Raw genomic sequence first — 16,051 nt, 5'->3', positions numbered from 1 at the left:
CTGTTGTCTGTCTGCGGTGGGGCTTGAGCAGGCGATCCTGTGAGGTATGGCTTCGGCCGAGAGCGCGTCAGCAGTCAGCATGGTCTGGTGGTCCACCCATCCTCATTCAAACAGCAGTGCATCTACTCCCCTCTATTCGTCGTCAGATACGACCTCGTCGTCGCTCTCCTCCTCGCCCTTGAGCGCCTTGGCCTCTGCGTCTCCCCAGTCACCGCCGGGGATCTTCTCGGCAAACAGCGCGCCTCCAGCGCTCTTGACCGTCGCCCACGAGTCCTCGGCGCCGTCCTCGAGCAGCTCAATCTCCTTGCGCGGGAACGACGTCACGAGGCGGAAGCCCCACGCATGCACGTACCCCTCGGGCGGCGTGTCCGGGTCCTCGGCCGGGTCGTCGTGTGGCGGGATGAGCAGCGTCTCGGTGTAGAGGAACAGCGGGAGCGTGCTGGGCCCCGGGGCAAAGTTGCGGATGTTGCGCTCCGCGTTCAGCGGTGTGCGCACCGCCACTCTCAATGGCCCAGCAGCAGCAGGGAGGAGATGCTTGCGCGCATACCGCCTCCACTGACGCCGGTCGGCGAGCGCCTTGGCCTGCAGCTCGGCCTCGCGCTCCGCCCGCTCGCGCTGTACCCGCTCGAGGTCGGCCTGCGCGCGCGCCGCCTGCAGTCTCTCGCGGTCCTTTCGTTCCGCCTCGCGCAGCGCCTTATCCTGCTCTTCTCGGAGATGCCGTGCTTCCTCCAATGCGAAGCGGTCGCGTCGCAGCCGCGCCAGGAAGGCGTTGGTGCGCGGCAGAACCGACGTGGTGATGGTCTGGATGATCGTCGAGGTGCTCGTCGCCGTCGACGGCGGTCCCTGGAGCGTGGTGAGGATCGTGAGCCTGGGCGTAGAGCTGTTCTGCGCCGGCAACAGCGACGCGAACGTGAGCGCAGGGTACGTTGTGGTCAACAGCGTCTGGGACACCATGTACCCCTCCCTGCTGCCAATGTCCGCTGCCCAGATCATGATGTCGTGCTCCTTGAGGGTGCGCACAAACTCGGGGTCGGCAAGCACGTCGCGCTTGAACTCTTCGTCGTCCTCGTGCTCGCTGCTGACAAGCACCACGAGGCCGACCTTGCCCTGCTTGCGCACCTCGGACAGGAACTCGCGGTACGGCCCGACCCAGAGATCTGGGAGGGTGCCGGCCGACGCCGAGCCGCCCGCGAGCGCCTCGAGCTCTCTCACGAAGCGGAGCGCGGCGGTCGTGGGGTCGCGTGGGCCACTAGGCGGTGCACGAGAAGGTGGAGGGAGGAGGAAGCGCGGCAGGTGGGGGAGGAGCGAGAGCGGGACAAAGGTGCGGACTGGGGTCGGGTCAGCCGCATCACACAACGGCACACCCACTGAAGAAGTACCACGTCCCGGTGAGAAGCGACGCAATGAGGCCAAAGGGCCACACGAACGTCTCCCACAGGCTGAGGCCAGCCGCTCCGGGCCGTGCGCGCGGCCTCGCCCCACCACGACCAATGCCGGCCCCCGGCGTGCCGACACGCCGGTTGCCATAGCCGCCAAGGGAGAGGTCGCCGTCGTCGGCCTCCTTCTCGGTGGACGCCGAGCCCTCAGTTGCGGCCTTGGACCCCGAGGCGCGCGACGAAGGGCCCGAGCGGTCCTGGCCCGAGAAGATCGAGTTGATTGCCCGCTGGCGTGTCAGTCAGCACAGGCGTGGGTGAAGTGCTAAGTCCAGAGGCACCCACCTGCACATCCCAGTTGTGCTCCCTCAGCACGCGCTCGTCGCGTGCGCGCGATGCGTCCGTCTCTGACGCTACGATGGCGTGCAGCTGCTCGAGAGCCTCAGCCTGCGATGGCGTGAGGGACGCCATCGTCGTTTGGTGTGTTGTGTTGGTGTGAGTGGGTAGTGAGTGCAAGTGTCGAGATGGTCGTTGTCCGGGTTGAGTGACGTGACGCAAGCCGAGACCCTGTACCACCAGTGACGACGGAGTCGACATTTGATCCCGTCGGCGGCGGTGTCAGTGGCGAGGTGGTTGTGGCCATCACACGACCACAGCCAAGTACTGTATTGGCTCAGGCTCTACGAGATGCAATGCATAGGGTGAGTTCTGCAACGAACGCTATGTCCAAGTGAAACGGGATCACTGCCGCCGAGTCCAGCGACGGAGCCGGTGTCGTTGGTGTACTGACTCGGTGCTCCATCAACTGTCCGCCCAGCCATCTTCCTCACGAGGTCAACCGCCAAACCGCCGAGTAACCGCTCCAGCTCCAGATCCCCATGCGATGCATTCGTGCTCTACTATAGTGTTCGTGGTGTCGCGTTCCGCGCGCATCGGCGCGTCTGTCGCGTTTTCGCCTATCCAATAAAGCGGAAGTTGGAGCTCTGGATGGCATACTGGCCGTCAGCGGCGCCTCTTACCAGCCCAACGTACCTTGGGCTGCATGCCCTCTGCCGACTCGGTAGGCTTGAGGACAAACACCTCGCGGAACTTGCGCGGGTGCTCGCTCACGCCGACGGGGGGCGCGTCGCCGGACTTCATGACTGAGGGCCCGTTCAGCACCGAGCCAGTTACGGTGAGCACGAGCTCTGGTGCGCCGCCTGCTGCGGGGTCGAGGGCTGGTGGGTCAACATTACGCCGGACATGTTACCCACGCTTCAAAGGATGGCAGTCGAGCGTCTGCAGGTCGTGTCTGCTGAGTGGGAACGCGTTGAGGAAGGCGTTCAGGCTGCCGGCGTCGGGCTTGACGACGTTGCCGTTCCACACAATCTTGGCCGTCGGGAGGAAGAAGAGGGGTATTTCCTGCGCGTGAGTGCCACGCTGCGGGCCACAACGTACAAGTGACCGCCGGGTAGGCTCGTCAAAGGCCTCGTAGTAGATCTGGCAGAAGGCGATGGCGCCGTGCGACGCCGCGTCGATCGCGGCCGACGACCAGGGTGCGGGTCTGAGTGTGAGCATGGGTGCCTCCTCCACGTATTCTGCCACCCACTTTTCTGATGCGGCGGCCATGTTGCGTGGTCGAGGTGAGTTTGAGGTGGATGGAGAGGAAGAGCAACAGTGGAGGCTGGCACAAAGATGAAATCGCATTGTTGGGTGGCAAAAGTGGAGGCGGTGATTTGCCTCCGTCATCGCCGTCACCGAATGCAGCCAGTGGCTATCAACCTCGCCGAGACCGGTCTCAAGCACAGGTGCCATGATATGCATGCCATGCAAGGTGATGCGCTACAGAGTGGGGATGCTATGCTTGATATGTCTTGTCTGGAACCCTCAGAGACAGACTAGAAAAGATCGGCCTCCTTCTCCTCCGGCTCCTCCTCCTCAACCTGCCTCACAGCAGGCTTGGCCTTGGCCGCTTCGATCTTCTCACGCGCAGCGCCGACGGCATCAGCAAGGGTGTGAACAACCTTGTCCATTCCAGTGCCGAACTTGGCGCTGACGACGAGCACCACGGGTGGGGCAGTCCCGTCAGCCTGGGCAATCTCCTCGGCGGCACGGCGCAGGCCCTCGACCTTCTCCGCGATCGCTTCGTCCTCCTGCCCGTCGGTCTTGTTCAGAGCGATCAGACGCGCACGCGCCGCAAGGCCAGGCTTGTACGCCTCGAGCTCTTTGTGGAGGACACGCAGGCCGTCGGCAGGGTCGGCGTGGCGGCCGTCGAGGACGTACGCCAACGCCAGGGAGCGCTCGATCGACCGGAGGAAGCTGTGGCCGAGGCCGACGTTTTCGCTTGCGCGCGCAAGCAAACCAGGGTTGTCGGAGACGGTGAAGCGGATGCGCTCTTGAGAGCGGCGGTCGCGCGCGCGAGGTGCACGAGGCAGAGGCTGGTACTCGCCCTTCATGCGCGCCTCGGCGTCGAGCATGCGCTCGAGCTCCGTCTCCTCGATGGGCGTGTCCTGCTCAGCGGCCCACGTGCCGTCGTTGAGCACGCGAACGACGCCAATCTGCGGATGCAGCGTCGTGAAGGCATAGTCGGCGACCTCGGCGCGGCGGCCTGTCATCGAGCGGAGGAGGGTGCTCTTGCCAGCGTTGGGCAGGCCCACGAGACCGACATCGGCCAGGAGCTTGAGCTCAAACTCGAACGTCCTGCTGGGCGGGATAATACCGCGGCTAGCGAGTCGGGGGTGTCGAGTGGTAGGCGACACGAAGTGCGTGTTCCCCAGGCCACCGCCGCCTCCACGCGCAAGGAGGAGCGGCTTGGTGATGGGCTCGGCAATGTCGAGCTCGAGCGCCGGCTCGTCCTCGAATGACGGCGTGCGCTGGGTCCACCGCCCACCCTCGCGGAGCACGGCCTCAGCCTCACGGATATCGCGGGGGCTCGCCTCAAAGTTGGGGTGCTTGACGAGCCAGCGCTCGCGGGCACGCTCGCGCCGCTCCTCCATCTCGAGCCCCATCGCGTTCTCGTCCGCCCACGTCTTCTCCGCCTCGCCCTCGCGGTGCACCTCGCGGATGACGGTTCCGACTGGCACGGTGATAGTCACGTCGTCCCCCCGGCCCCCGTGCCGCAGGTTCCCGGCGCCGTTGCCGCCCTGCCCGCCGACGCCGCGCTTCGACACCGTCGAGAGCGAGTGGATGTCGGGGCTTGTCTTGATGTACACGTTGCCGCCGGGTCCGCCGTTTCCGCCTGATGGTGGGCCGAGGCCGCGCTTCGTGGGCATGAAGGCTGCAGTGCCGGCGCCTCCCTTGCCTGTAAGTTAGCTTTCAAACCCGCGGGTGATCAGCTCACCTCCTCGAATGTGGACCTTGAGAAAGTCGACAAAGTCGCCGCCCTGGGAGTTAGCCATCTCCAATCGTGTAACTCACCTGACGATTCCGTTTATCCGCCATGCGCTTCCGTCTCCTCTTGATCTCGCCCACGACGTCGTCAAAGTCGTCCTCGTCCTCGTTAATGTGGTACGGCGCAGGGTCCGGCTTGGCAGAGGACGCCGAGCGAGTGAGGAGCTGCGCGGGGAGGCGAGCCGATCGTGACAATGGTGCTGACGGCCCTCTGCTGAATGCTACAGAGCGCAAACACGCCCTACATGGCGCTAGGGCGACCATTGTGAGTTGCAGTCGCGAGAGTAATATGTCAAGATGTTGCCGATCTCCTCCTCGGAACTTTGAACTTCGTCATGTTCAAGGTCGTGTGGGGGTCACGTGCAAAACCTAAACCTAATGGCGATTAGAAAAAGAGGTGATGTTATTGTTATGGTGCATTTGGTTTTGTATTCTTATTGGGTACTTGATCTTTTGGAGCCTGTTCTCCTCTGTGGGCTGATCCCGCTGGTCCCTCAGCTGTTGGCGGCTGATGCTTTTGCACTTTTTTGTAATGCCCCTGCTATTCCGCCCACCTAGGCGGTGCTATATAATATATCAGCTACAAGGTGGTTGTACAAATCACCCCCCCTCCTGCAGCTGGCCAGGCATACAGAAGTGAGCTCGAAATTGCAGCGACGGCAACCCGAACCCCCGTCCAAGCATTACTCGGAAAACCTCATCGTAGTGCTCTTCTGGTGCTCCCTAATGGAGCGTTACTGCGACAAGGAGACACTTGAATATAACCAGCCCAGGTCGCCCAGCCCAACCAACTCCACCCGTCAGGGCACTGTTCGCCGATAAGCGGTGGCAACCGGCCGAGTCCGCCGCGCCATGCCGCCGTGCCTCACACAAATACCTCGGGTGCTCGATTTTCCGTTTGTCATCGACTCGGGATTGTCAAGCAGCAGCAACAACAACAACATCGCCCACCACCACCATGACAATCGACCCCCACCCCTCGCGCCAGCGCCGTGCGCTCGTCGTTGGCGGCGGGCCAGTGGGCGCACTCACCGCGCGCAGCCTGCATCAGCGCGGGTGGAAGGTCGAGCTGTGGGAGGGACGGGATGGTGAGTAGTTTTGGCTGTCACGGGCCGGGTTGCGCCGGAAGCGAGGCGGGCGGGGCAGTGGCTACTACAGCCGCGGGGTACCGTCTTTGCCACCCGGCCCAGCGGCCTCGCGACGCGTACCAGCTCGCGGGGTGCAAATGAGCCGGAGCAGCCATGCTGACCCACCGCAGACCCCCGCGGGCGCTCCATCGCCATGACCAACCTGCGCTCGATCAACCTCAACATCTCGAGCCGCGGGCTCGCGGCCCTGGCCTCGGTCGACGAGAGCCTCGCCGAGCTGCTGCTCGCCGAGTCGATTCCCATGCCCTCGCGCATGATTCACCACGTCGACGGGCGCACCGAGGCGCAGCTGTACGACCCGCTGCGCGGGCAGTGCTCCAACTCGATCTCGCGCTCGGTGCTCAACCAGCGCCTGGTGGAGGTGCTGCCTGCCGCGGTGGAGACGCACTTCAACACACGCCTCGACCGCGTCGACTTTGCCAAGAACACTGCGCATGGCTTGACGACGGCCAAGGGCGCCGCGATCGGCGAGGAGACGACGAGCGTCAAAGAGAGCGCCAAGCCGACGACGGTCACGACAACATTCGACCTCATTGTCGGCGCCGACGGGTCCTGGTCCCGCGTGCGCCAGCAGGTCCTCCGCGCCTCCCGCGTCGACTTCTCCCAGACCTTTATCCCGCATGGATACATCGAGCTCCACATGCCGCCCAAGGACGGCGAGTTCGCCATGCCCCCGAACCACCTGCACATCTGGCCGCGGGAGAGCTTCATGCTCATCGCCCTCCCGAACAAGGACAACAGCTTCACGTTGACGCTCTTCGCGCCGTTCGCCGACATTGAACAGGTGCGTACCCGTGAGCAGGCGACCGCCTTCTTCACGCGGTACTTCCCCGACGCGTTCGCGATCGTCGGCGACAAGATGGTCGACGACTTCCTCAACAACCCGCGCGGCAACCTCGTGACGATCAAGGCGAACCCTTCGACACTGGGTGACAAGGCCGTGCTCCTCGGCGACGCGAGCCACTCGATGGTGCCGTTCTACGGGCAGGGGCTGAACTGCGGCCTCGAGGACGTGCGCGTGCTCGGCACATATCTTGACAACTACGGCGTGACCGGCACGACGGACGAGCCCCTCGGCACCGCGGACCCGACGTTGCGTGCCGCGCTGGACGCATTCTCCGCCGAGCGCGCTGAGGACCTCGACGCGATCCGCGACCTCGCACTCAACAACTACGTCGAGATGCGCTCGTCGGTCCTCAAGCCGCTGTACCACCTCCGCCGCGGCCTCGACTGGGTCCTCACGCGCGTCTACCCCTCCACGCCGCAGGCGATCGACCCCCGCGTGCCCTTCTCGACCAAGAAGGTCCGCGGCTGGACGTCGCTCTACGACATGGTCACCTTCCGCCCCGACATCGGGTACGCCGAGGCGCTGCGCCGCGAAAAGTGGCAGAAGAGCGTCGTCGGTGGCGCGGCGTGGGCGACGGCCGCGGTCGCAGCTGCTGGCGTCGCCGTCGTTGGCATCCAGGCGTACCGCGCCTTTGAGCGTCGTTGATAGACTGGTCGTGTTGTTAGATTCCGGGACTGCATACTACATACTACTCAGAGAACCATGCATCGTGTTGTGTTGTGTCTGTCCTAGCGAGGCAGGAGTCCCATGAGTGCAGAATGCATCATGCTCTACAGTCTATGCGTTATAGTCGTGACAAGACCCGCCCTACACCGCCTCTCCGTGAGCGCGCTTGGCACGGTCAACGAGACCTAGCGCGCCCTTGCCTCCAACATCGTCCACCACGGCCAGATGCCCAAACTCTACGCCAGCATCCTTGCACACCTTCAAGAAGACGGCGCGGTACGCGTCCTGGCGAATAACTCCGCCACCCATGATGAGGGCCGCGTCGGCAAAGGAGCGCTTCGAGCCGTCAGGCAATGGCCTCGCAGCCATCTGCTTGGCGATGCGGACCACCGAGGTGGCGAGGGGCGCAATCGCCTCCTCGACTGCTGTGACGGCCAGCGGGTCGGGCGGGGAAGCCGCAAACGCTGTGAGTACCTCGCGGGCAAGCGACGAGATACGTAGCTTCTGCGCGTTGGTCGCGGTGACGGGGTCGACAGAGAGGTCGAGCGCATGAACCTTGCCGAGGAGCTCGCCCGTCTCGCTGACACCAAAGTGTGCGCGAATCTTGTCGGCGAGACCTCCAGGCACCTCCTCGCCCGCATCGTAGGTGTGCACCGCTGCGCGGATGGCACACCTGCCGATGTCGTATGCGCTGCCGTCATCTCCAAGGAGGTAGCCGTGACCTCCTCGCCGTGCTGCTTGGACGACCTCACCATCCTTGTCAACGTCGAGAGCGACGACAATGGAGCCGGTTCCTGCGATCACTGCCACACCCCAGGGCACCGCCAGCGATAGCATCGCACCGCCGAGGAGGAGCGCGTCATTCTGCACCGTGACCTTCTGGCCAAAGAATGGCGACAGGAGGTCTGACATTGTCCGTTGATCCAGAGGCGTGTCGCAGCCAGAGATCTGGTAGGTCAGATACGGTTTCTACGTGCAACCTACCCCGATCCAAATATCCTCAAAGCCCACTGGGCACGCCAATCCACCGTTGGGGTTGACTCTCTCGTGCCCTGGAGCAGGCTTGCGGCAGCCGATGCCACCGACAGCGTGGAGAACGGTGTCGATGATGCTGACATCAGCTTCCACAGAAGGTCTGAGTCTCACATTTCAGATGACCGTTGAGCTCCAACCTCGGCCATGTTGCTGGTGCCGTTGATCGCACGAGACACAATGCCGTCGGTGGTAGCAACGACAACCTCGGTCTTGGTACCTCCGCACTGGAAGAGTTAGAAAGGATGGCGTCGCGTCACTCACGTCGATGCAAAGATACAGGGGCGCAACAGGAGGCACCCAGCGCGACTCCAACACCTTGACTCCGGTCTGCGCAGGTGTTCCAATAGGGATGGGAGACGCGCGCGCCGACTCTGGGGCAAGGAACTGCGACCTGCCAGTTGTTGGCTCGTCGGCGTCCCTCGTGAACGCCACCGTGCAGACCGTCTGGCCGACCTTGCCACCGAAGGAGAACGACTTGTGGGGGACACTCGAGCTGGAGGCGTTAGAACAAGGCCCGAGACCCGACCTTGAGACTCACTGGAAGGTGAAAGGCACGCCCTCGCGAGTGAACCGCCTCTTGGTCTCCTCCTCGGTGAAGTTGCAGCTGGTGATGAGGAAGAAGCCTCCAGGCTTCACAAGCCGCGCGACACGTTCGGGGTAGACGAGCGAGGGAAGGCGGTTACCAGCCTCAGCGACTGGTTCCTGTGAGAGCGCAAGGGCGTCAAAGGTACCCTTATCGAGCACGAGATCCCACGTCTCATCGATGTCGTCGCGGAGAAGGTCTCCAACGCGCCATTCACAAGTGACGGGGTTGAGGACGTCGTCCTCGTCAAGCTCGTCCTCGTCCTCCAGCGTCTCGCGACGCGCCTTCTCGACGCTCGCACCCAGCTTGGCAGCGCCGGCCGAGTAGTCGATGCCCGTCAGGTGGAATGCCTGAGGATCAGGCCCAGGTGATGTGAGGAAGGAGAGTAGCAGCGTGCCGTTGCCCGAGCCGCATTCGAGAACGCGGATAGGGGTTGCTGAAGGCTCGAGGTTCTCGTGTGCCCAGGCCCTCATCTTGTCGACGCTGTCCTCGCCGAACCTGGAGGGTCAGCTTAGTCCATTGCCGGTAGCTGCTCACCAAACCTCGCCTTCATCTCCAATGTCCTGATGGTCAGCTGAAACTAGGAATTAATGTAGCTGAACTCACATCGAACACGCGATTCTCGCGCCTGGCACGTCAGCCATTGACCTTCCTCACACAACGCGACTTACTCGTACACCATGTCCCAGTGGTCCTTATGGTCAGCTTGGAGATGACTGACGTTTGCCATCGCGCTCACCTTTGTACCCAGCTTGCTGGGGGGCAGCTCTTCCTCCGCTGCCATTATGAAGCGCGTAGAGTGGGGATAGAGATGATAAGAGAGAAGGAAGGAAGGAGAGAGTCGGAGCAGGGGGGGGAAGGGGTCGACAGAGATAGAACGGTAAATGTTGCGGCAAACAAGGCAGATGGCAACACGCGGGGTCGGTCCGTTCTGGTGGCCCAATTTTGATTAGGTTTGGTCGGATTAGGCCGATTACAAATAGGATTCAAATTGTAATTACTAGCCAAGGCTAATAGGCGGGATCTGATCCGATTTTAAATCGACCCCCACATAAACGCGATCGACGATAACTGACTTTGCCGCTCAAAGTCTGAAAGGTGGAACAACACGACAAGACGACAACTCTTCATCTCTCCACTCCATCTCGAATCAACTACACGTCGTGCATATCGATCCAACATGCCTGCCAAGCACGATATCAACGTGAGTAGAGCAGCTGTTGCTGTTAACGGGCGCTGACTCCGCCCAGAAAGTAGGCTCGGAGAGCTCAGACTTCCCCATCCTGTGAGTCAGCTGTCTTCGGGGCCCGTACAGCTGCTAACACAACCACAGTTGCGAGACCTGTAAGTGACGTGCTGCGTGTCGAAGATGGTACTAACTGTGCCCAAGGCTTGGGACCAAACCCATATGTCCGGATGGTGAGTGGACGCCCGATTCCCGCACCTTCCTCCCGACTCCCGAGCTCGAGCTGACACCATCAGACAAAGCGAGAGTTCGGCCAGGAGTGCAAGATCTGCAACCGCCCCTTCACCGTCTTCAGGTGGAACCCAGGAGAGGGTGGCCGCTTCAAGAAGACTGAGATCTGCACGACTTGCGCCAAGATCAAGGGCGTGTGCCAGACCTGCTTGCTCGACCTGGAGTACGGCCTGCCAGTGCAGGTGCGCGACGCGGCTCTAGGACGCAAGAACCAGGCGCCATCAAGTGATATCAACAAGCGTAAGTTTGAGCCCCACACTCGTTCTGTCCCGCCGCTGACACTTGACAGAGTACTACATTCAGAATCTAGAAGCACAAATGGAGGAATCAGGCGACGGGCAGGCATACGACTCGCAGGTGGCCAACGCTGCGGGCCGCGAGATGCTCAAGAACCTTGCCCGAACGGACCCCCACTACAAGCGTAATCGCCCTCACATCTGCTCCTTCTTCCTCAAGGGAGACTGTAAGCGTGGCGCCGAGTGCCCCTTCCGCCACGAGACACCAAAGGAAGGCGAGACGTCCAAGCAGAACATCTCGGACAGGTACTACGGAACCAACGACCCTGTGGCCAAGAACATTCTCAAGAAGGTCGCGGAGAGCAAGGGATTGAAGGCTCCGGAGGACAAGACGATTGTGAGTGTTGTGTGGTGGACAAACTACTCCACTGGCTGTTTAGTCAGCCACGTTCGACTACGGTGCTGACGCCCCAGACTAACCTTCTCCTCCTGGGTCTCCCAACCTGCACTGAGGCGGATGTGCGCACTGCATTGAACGATGCTGTTCCTTCTATCAAGCCGAACCAAATACGCTCGATCTCTATTGTTGCGGCCAACAGTGAGTTGAGAGGACGCCAGCCCAAGGTTCCCGCACTGACACCATTAGACGTCGCATTCCTCAACTTTACGGATCGCCAATCGGCCGAGCGGGCAGCTGAGGGTCTGTCTGCGCAGGATGGTGTCGAGGTGAACGGCAAGAAGGCCAAGGTCGTTTGGGGCCGCGCACGTCCAAACAAGCCCAAGGCGGCGGGCACGGCCGCACCGGCCGTGAGCGCGTAACCTGGGGGCGGGTTGATTAGTTGACATGTTAGATTTACCGTTAGCATACGCATGTACCAATGTAGTTGAACCGGCTTCGCCGGGACGCGTGAAACCGTGGCCCAACTGCTTGTCCAACGCGTGTGGGGCAGCTTGCTTGGTGGCGCTGCTCTTCTGCAGCGAAACGGCAAGCTTGCGTGCAGTTGGGTGGTGGCGAGGCCGCTCACAAGCATAGTCAGAGGTGGAGGCCCGCCGGCGCGGGAACCAAGGGTTTGGATTGACTGGCGCGCGAGTGGCGGGGCGCGCGCGACGTGCGACGGCGGGGGCGACTGGCGGGTTGCAACATGGTAGATCGACGCGCCGTCGCCCCACCAACTCAACTACTCTGCACACACACAAATATCATCCACTCGACTTGTTTCTTGACTTTACACCATTACCATCCCCCAACCTCAATCATGTCGCGGCATAAACTGTCCCTCAATGTCTTCAAGGGGTGTACCATATTCGTCCAGTCCAAGGACTACCAGGACCGCACCCTCGACATGGACCGCATCACGGTGAGTTGACACTTGCCCCCGCGGGCATGGAGCTGGACATTGCCCCCACTTCTGGATCGTGTTAAGAGAGCGGTCTGAGTGCTTCCTCAACGGTGGCGAGACGTGCCGCCTCGATACAGAGGTGCCTGCACCTCTGGCCCACTGTCCGTCATCTCGTTCGAGTAGCTGAAGCCGGCCGGGCTGCTTCTCAACACGCGATCATGCGGCAGCGCTGACCTGCCAGGAAAATGGTGGACGCGTAGAGTACAACCCGCTCGCCCCAACGATCACCCACGTTATCGTACACATCCCACAGTTCAAGCCTCGCGGTTGTTGTTATCAGTGCACGGTGCTGCGTGAGGTCCAGGAACCGCGCAGCAAGTATGACTGGGGCATCGACGCGCTCCTCCAAGAGTATACCATGCAAAAGCCACGTAGAAGCGACGTCCCTGTCGTGGTGGTTGAGCGCGGCTGGCTGCAGGCCTGCATCAACTCTCGTATGCTCCTCGACGCGACCCACATCGAGGGCGCGTTCGGCGGCTGGCAGATTCGGTGAGTCTCAAACCTGTCCACCGATGAGGTGAGCAATTTGGAACGGCGCTGATCACACCAGCGGTATACACAAGGAAACCACGACCGCTGGGCCAAGCAGACACCCCTGGAAGAAGCTCCCTTTTACCCTTACGCGTCCGGTCCTCCAGACGCACGTCTCTGCCCCAGCAACCACCACCCTCCAATCCATCCCCAGTGCCGATGAGGCTGTGCAGCGCGTCGATGCCCTAGCCGCTCGCCGCTCCTCTTTGCCGCCGCTTGGCATCAACTCCCCAGCGCTCGTAATGGGGTCACGTCCGCCGCCCCTACCCGTCCACGAAGAGGAGCCTGATCACAAGCCTCCCAAGGCGACACTGTCGGATCTATTCACGCCCGAGCCCGAGGATGAACAGGCCCAGAATGAGATCGACCTCTCCCCAACGCTCAAAATTGAGCCACGTCCCGCACACCTGCCGGTCCACGAGGAGGAGCACGATCGTGATCCTCCCAAGGCAACTCTGATGGATTTGTTCACGCCTGAGCCCGAAGATGAAAGGCCACAAAGCGACAGCGATCTCTCGCCAGCGCCAACCACTCCTGCCTCACCCGCCTGTTCTTCAGGAAGGTCAGCCACTCCTGCATCGCCCACCATTCCCTCTGCCATCTCGGCCACTCCCCCATCCCCCACCTCTCCTTCTGCAAGCTCAGCCACTCCTGCATCGCCCGCCTTTCCTTCGGCAAGCCCGACTCCTGGGGCAGAGGAACCAGCGTATGAATATGGGCCTCCAGAATACGGCAAACTTGACGATGACGGGGAGGATAAAGTCGACCCCCCTGATGCAAAGGCCAAAGAGGGCACTTTACATCAAGACGGCCTAACTGAGGAAGAGGACGATGAGCTCGAACTCCTCTACGACGAGGAGGACCGCCTCAAGGGATCAGACCACCAACGCAAGGTACAGGCGGACGACAATCGACTACGTCAGCTATTCTGGCACTCTGAGGAAGTACCAGTGAAATTCTATCTCGAGGGGACGAGCCAAGGTATCAAGACAATCATCGAGGTTGGTCAGTCGCCCTGGACTATCATTGACAAATGCAGATGTTCGGCGGCGAAGTTGTCGACAAGCAGTCGGCGCGCCTGTGCATTCTTCCCCTCGACGTCGGCGTCCGTGCCACCGAGGCTGCTCATCGTGATATTGTGGAGCGCAAGGGGACGCACCCCCTCTCCCAGGCGGTGTCCCACGATTACGTTTGGAGCTGTATCAAGAACTCGGCTCTGGGGCCGACGGACAAGTTCCTTGTTAAACTGCCCGTCAAGCGGTACAAAGCTGCCTAATAACAGCCAGTATGGGTGTATATGCACCTTTTAGTTATTCACTTCACTTCATCATGACTAAAAGTACAATACAAGATGCGTCGCGTAATCGAAGCTCCAGCCATAATTCACCACTACTCGTCGTACCCGTCTTCGTCCTCGTCGTCCTCCTCGTCGTCCTCCTCGTCGTCGTCCTCCTCGTCCTCCTCCTCGTTGTCGTCATCGTACTCCTCCTCGTCGTAGCACCCCTCCTCCTCATCCTCCACCTCCTCCCCCTCCCCGTCGTGCTCCGAGTTGCCGCCGTTGTGGTCGTCGTCGCGGTCGCCCTCGTTGTTCGCCACGGGCCACGCAAAGTCGGGGTCAAAGTGGGCGCTGCAAAGCCCCATGGTGTCAGATTGGATTCGATGATGCATGTCATAATGGATCACTCACTGAATTTGCCATCCACCTTGGTCAGGCTCATCCTCCCTCCAGCCCACTAGCCGGTTCTCGCGCTGGCACTGGTAGAGCCATTGCACAGCGACGACCACCTCAAAGGAGCCCGGGCGAGCGTAATGAGCCAGGATGGCATCCTGACTCCACGACCCCACAGGATATATCTCCCTCGCGTTCATCGGGAGAGCGATGGATGGACCCTCGTAGGCCTCGAACGGCCACTCGGCGTCGAGGATGATGTGCGACACCAAGTGGTGTCGTGGGTCCCCGCACGCCGTCCCGCCTAGCGTCTTGGACATTAGAGGCATTTCGACCGAGTCTGCACTCACCCGAACAATCCTGATCAACTCCATGCATCGCTCCACGTGCCAAGGCTCGACGCATATGTAGATCCCCAGGCCATACAAAGGACGATAACGACGGAGGGGCCTGGGCATCTGGGGGCGGTGAGCTCGAGGAGACGAATGGTGAGAGCAGGTGAACGTACTGGCGGTGGCTGCTGCATTACGAAGGCAGAGTCGAGGGGTGAGGTGGCGGGGGTGAGGTGGCGAGGTGTGAGGTGGCGAGGGGAGCGGTGGCGAGGAGCGCGGTGGCGAGGTGTGAGTGGCGGGTGGTGAGCAGCGACCTGCCAGCGACGTTTAAGTGCCTACCTGCCCTTTGCTTTCTCGAGAACAGTCGTCCCATGCTTGTCAGCTCTGCTTCTCGACAGACTCCAAACTCGGTAATCTCATGTTGCTACATTCGCTCAACCACACATCTCCAGCACCTAATAGCCATTTTTGGACGAATCGTGAGCGTCTTGACCACCCTGCCCCACTTGCTACCGTTGTCGCTCAGCACCACTTGCTGGGACGGAATTTACGCCTGTTCACCCACAGCGTCCTCCCGGGCGGCTCCGACCCCCGTATCGTCTGCCGCAGCTCCGAACCCGGCGCTGCCACCGAGGTCCTCCCAAGCTGCCACCCGATTCCTCACCAAGGCGATCATGTATGCGTCGCGGTCGGCGTTGGGGGGAAAGTATAGGGGCGACGAAGTCCGGATGGGATACTGCGTGCCGTCATCATCGACGTCTGACAGCGCGCCACCCCAGAGCCCGGTGAACTCAGCGCCGTCGGGGTCCATGAAGACCGCGCCTTCGCGCCCCGAGTACGCGTAGTCTTCGTCTTCGATAGGCATCTCGTCGGTGTTGTCGCCTCGCGTTGCTTGGTCCTCGAGTGCGGCCTCGGGCGGGACCTCGGGCGGTGGCGCAGTCACTGCCTTCTCCGCTTTACGCGCCGCGCGTTGCGCCGCCGTCCAGCGGGCCTTCTTCTTCTTGCCAGCCTTGGGCTTCGGGGGGCTTACTGGAAGCTTGAGGTTGGAGTCGATCCCGAACCGCACACACAAATAGTACGCTGCGTGCTGGTATGCGAGGATTGCCGAGGAGCGCAGGGGACTCTCGACAGCGAAGGACTTGATGCGGCCCGTGCTTGTGCCGACAGTGAGACGGCAGCGGAAGAGCACGTGTGGAGGGGGGTTGACGGGCGAGATTGCGTTGGACGGAACCTTCACCTCTTCGATACGGGAGACAGGAGGCTTCTCGCCCAGACTCTGGAGGTGGTCCTCTGCCAGCTTTGGTGCGGCGCGGTAGTTGCCGTACAACTTGCGGCGGTTGAGGCGCATGGTGAGACGAGTAGTGAAGGTGTGAAGCTGTGCACAG

The 16,051-nt window shown here is 61.7% G+C and overlaps 9 protein-coding genes across 9 annotated transcripts; 3 read left to right on the top strand and 6 right to left on the bottom strand.

The window, feature by feature from the left end:
- Window positions 1–101: 101 nt before the first annotated feature.
- ucp10 (UBX domain-containing protein 10) lies at window positions 102–1,871 on the bottom strand. Its single transcript, XM_062772758.1, has 3 exons — window positions 1,719–1,871; window positions 1,369–1,663; window positions 102–1,328 (listed from the first exon to the last, which is right to left on the bottom strand). The coding sequence occupies exons 1-3, from the start codon at window positions 1,842–1,844 to the stop codon at window positions 133–135; spliced, it is 1,617 nt and encodes a 538-aa protein (XP_062628742.1). The 5' UTR covers window positions 1,845–1,871; the 3' UTR covers window positions 102–132.
- A 297-nt stretch (window positions 1,872–2,168) lies between these two features.
- On the bottom strand, window positions 2,169–3,026 carry NXT2 (NTF2-related export protein 2). Its single transcript, XM_062772757.1, has 5 exons — window positions 2,962–3,026; window positions 2,811–2,916; window positions 2,627–2,774; window positions 2,406–2,590; window positions 2,169–2,368 (listed from the first exon to the last, which is right to left on the bottom strand). Exons 1-5 carry the CDS (start codon window positions 2,979–2,981, stop codon window positions 2,330–2,332), a joined length of 498 nt encoding a protein of 165 aa, XP_062628741.1. The 5' UTR covers window positions 2,982–3,026; the 3' UTR covers window positions 2,169–2,329.
- Window positions 3,027–3,162: 136 nt separating this feature from the next.
- On the bottom strand, window positions 3,163–5,006 carry SPAP8A3.11c (putative GTP-binding protein1c, mitochondrial; the record flags this gene model as incomplete). The annotated part of the gene is made up of 3 exons (XM_062772756.1): window positions 3,163–4,653; window positions 4,693–4,735; window positions 4,770–5,006. The coding sequence occupies 3 exons, from the start codon at window positions 5,004–5,006 to the stop codon at window positions 3,251–3,253; spliced, it is 1,683 nt and encodes a 560-aa protein (XP_062628740.1). The 3' UTR covers window positions 3,163–3,250.
- A 361-nt stretch (window positions 5,007–5,367) lies between these two features.
- BNA4 (Kynurenine 3-monooxygenase) lies at window positions 5,368–7,459 on the top strand. Its single transcript, XM_062772755.1, has 2 exons — window positions 5,368–5,830; window positions 6,001–7,459. The coding sequence occupies exons 1-2, from the start codon at window positions 5,701–5,703 to the stop codon at window positions 7,380–7,382; spliced, it is 1,512 nt and encodes a 503-aa protein (XP_062628739.1). The 5' UTR covers window positions 5,368–5,700; the 3' UTR covers window positions 7,383–7,459.
- Window positions 7,459–9,916, bottom strand: see1 (Protein-lysine N-methyltransferase efm4). Its single transcript, XM_062772754.1, has 9 exons — window positions 9,761–9,916; window positions 9,693–9,715; window positions 9,628–9,649; window positions 9,559–9,584; window positions 8,977–9,519; window positions 8,700–8,931; window positions 8,550–8,662; window positions 8,388–8,514; window positions 7,459–8,351 (listed from the first exon to the last, which is right to left on the bottom strand). Exons 1-9 carry the CDS (start codon window positions 9,803–9,805, stop codon window positions 7,545–7,547), a joined length of 1,938 nt encoding a protein of 645 aa, XP_062628738.1. The 5' UTR covers window positions 9,806–9,916; the 3' UTR covers window positions 7,459–7,544.
- A 222-nt stretch (window positions 9,917–10,138) lies between these two features.
- SLT11 (Pre-mRNA-splicing factor SLT11) lies at window positions 10,139–11,623 on the top strand. The gene is made up of 8 exons (XM_062772753.1): window positions 10,139–10,225; window positions 10,272–10,306; window positions 10,355–10,365; window positions 10,412–10,440; window positions 10,504–10,738; window positions 10,788–11,131; window positions 11,209–11,332; window positions 11,381–11,623. The coding sequence occupies exons 1-8, from the start codon at window positions 10,202–10,204 to the stop codon at window positions 11,551–11,553; spliced, it is 975 nt and encodes a 324-aa protein (XP_062628737.1). The 5' UTR covers window positions 10,139–10,201; the 3' UTR covers window positions 11,554–11,623.
- A 367-nt stretch (window positions 11,624–11,990) lies between these two features.
- Window positions 11,991–13,941, top strand: LOC62_04G006188 (uncharacterized protein; the record flags this gene model as incomplete). Its single annotated transcript, XM_062772752.1, has 4 exons — window positions 11,991–12,092; window positions 12,553–12,623; window positions 12,820–13,666; window positions 13,705–13,941. The coding sequence occupies 4 exons, from the start codon at window positions 11,991–11,993 to the stop codon at window positions 13,939–13,941; spliced, it is 1,257 nt and encodes a 418-aa protein (XP_062628736.1).
- A 113-nt stretch (window positions 13,942–14,054) lies between these two features.
- Window positions 14,055–14,654, bottom strand: LOC62_04G006187 (uncharacterized protein; the record flags this gene model as incomplete). The annotated part of the gene is made up of 2 exons (XM_062772751.1): window positions 14,055–14,292; window positions 14,353–14,654. 2 exons carry the CDS (start codon window positions 14,652–14,654, stop codon window positions 14,055–14,057), a joined length of 540 nt encoding a protein of 179 aa, XP_062628735.1.
- Window positions 14,655–15,213: 559 nt separating this feature from the next.
- Window positions 15,214–16,014, bottom strand: LOC62_04G006186 (uncharacterized protein; the record flags this gene model as incomplete). Its single annotated transcript, XM_062772750.1, has 1 exon — window positions 15,214–16,014. One exon carries the CDS (start codon window positions 16,012–16,014, stop codon window positions 15,214–15,216), a length of 801 nt encoding a protein of 266 aa, XP_062628734.1.
- Between the last annotated feature and the right edge of the window lie 37 nt (window positions 16,015–16,051).

Source organism: Vanrija pseudolonga, chromosome 4 (assembly GCF_020906515.1).
Source record: "Vanrija pseudolonga chromosome 4, complete sequence".
NCBI lineage: Eukaryota > Fungi > Basidiomycota > Tremellomycetes > Trichosporonales > Trichosporonaceae > Vanrija > Vanrija pseudolonga.
This window is presented reverse-complemented; position numbering and strand designations above follow the sequence as displayed.

Coding starts and splice junctions, on each gene's coding strand:
- ucp10 (XM_062772758.1), bottom strand. CDS start 1,844: ATGGCGTCCCTCACGCCATCGCAGGCTGAGGCTCTCGAGCAGCTGCAC. Junction 1,664..1,718: donor AGCACAACTGGGATGTGCAG/GTGGGTGCCTCT, acceptor CTGACACGCCAG/CGGGCAATCAACTCGATCTT. Junction 1,329..1,368: donor CGGGACGTGGTACTTCTTCA/GTGGGTGTGCCG, acceptor ACCCGACCCCAG/TCCGCACCTTTGTCCCGCTC.
- NXT2 (XM_062772757.1), bottom strand. CDS start 2,981: ATGGCCGCCGCATCAGAAAA. Junction 2,917..2,961: donor ATGGCCGCCGCATCAGAAAA/GTGGGTGGCAGA, acceptor GCTCACACTCAG/ACCCGCACCCTGGTCGTCGG. Junction 2,369..2,405: donor CAGAGGGCATGCAGCCCAAG/GTACGTTGGGCT, acceptor GCTGACGGCCAG/TATGCCATCCAGAGCTCCAA.
- BNA4 (XM_062772755.1), top strand. CDS start 5,701: ATGACAATCGACCCCCACCCCTCGCGCCAGCGCCGTGCGCTCGTCGTT. Junction 5,831..6,000: donor GCTGTGGGAGGGACGGGATG/GTGAGTAGTTTT, acceptor GACCCACCGCAG/ACCCCCGCGGGCGCTCCATC.
- see1 (XM_062772754.1), bottom strand. CDS start 9,805: ATGGCAGCGGAGGAAGAGCTGCCCCCCAGCAAGCTGGGTACAAAG. Junction 9,716..9,760: donor CCAGCAAGCTGGGTACAAAG/GTGAGCGCGATG, acceptor GCTGACCATAAG/GACCACTGGGACATGGTGTA. Junction 8,663..8,699: donor CCCTGTATCTTTGCATCGAC/GTGAGTGACGCG, acceptor TAACTCTTCCAG/TGCGGAGGTACCAAGACCGA.
- SLT11 (XM_062772753.1), top strand. CDS start 10,202: ATGCCTGCCAAGCACGATATCAAC. Junction 10,441..10,503: donor CAAACCCATATGTCCGGATG/GTGAGTGGACGC, acceptor TGACACCATCAG/ACAAAGCGAGAGTTCGGCCA. Junction 11,333..11,380: donor CTCTATTGTTGCGGCCAACA/GTGAGTTGAGAG, acceptor TGACACCATTAG/ACGTCGCATTCCTCAACTTT.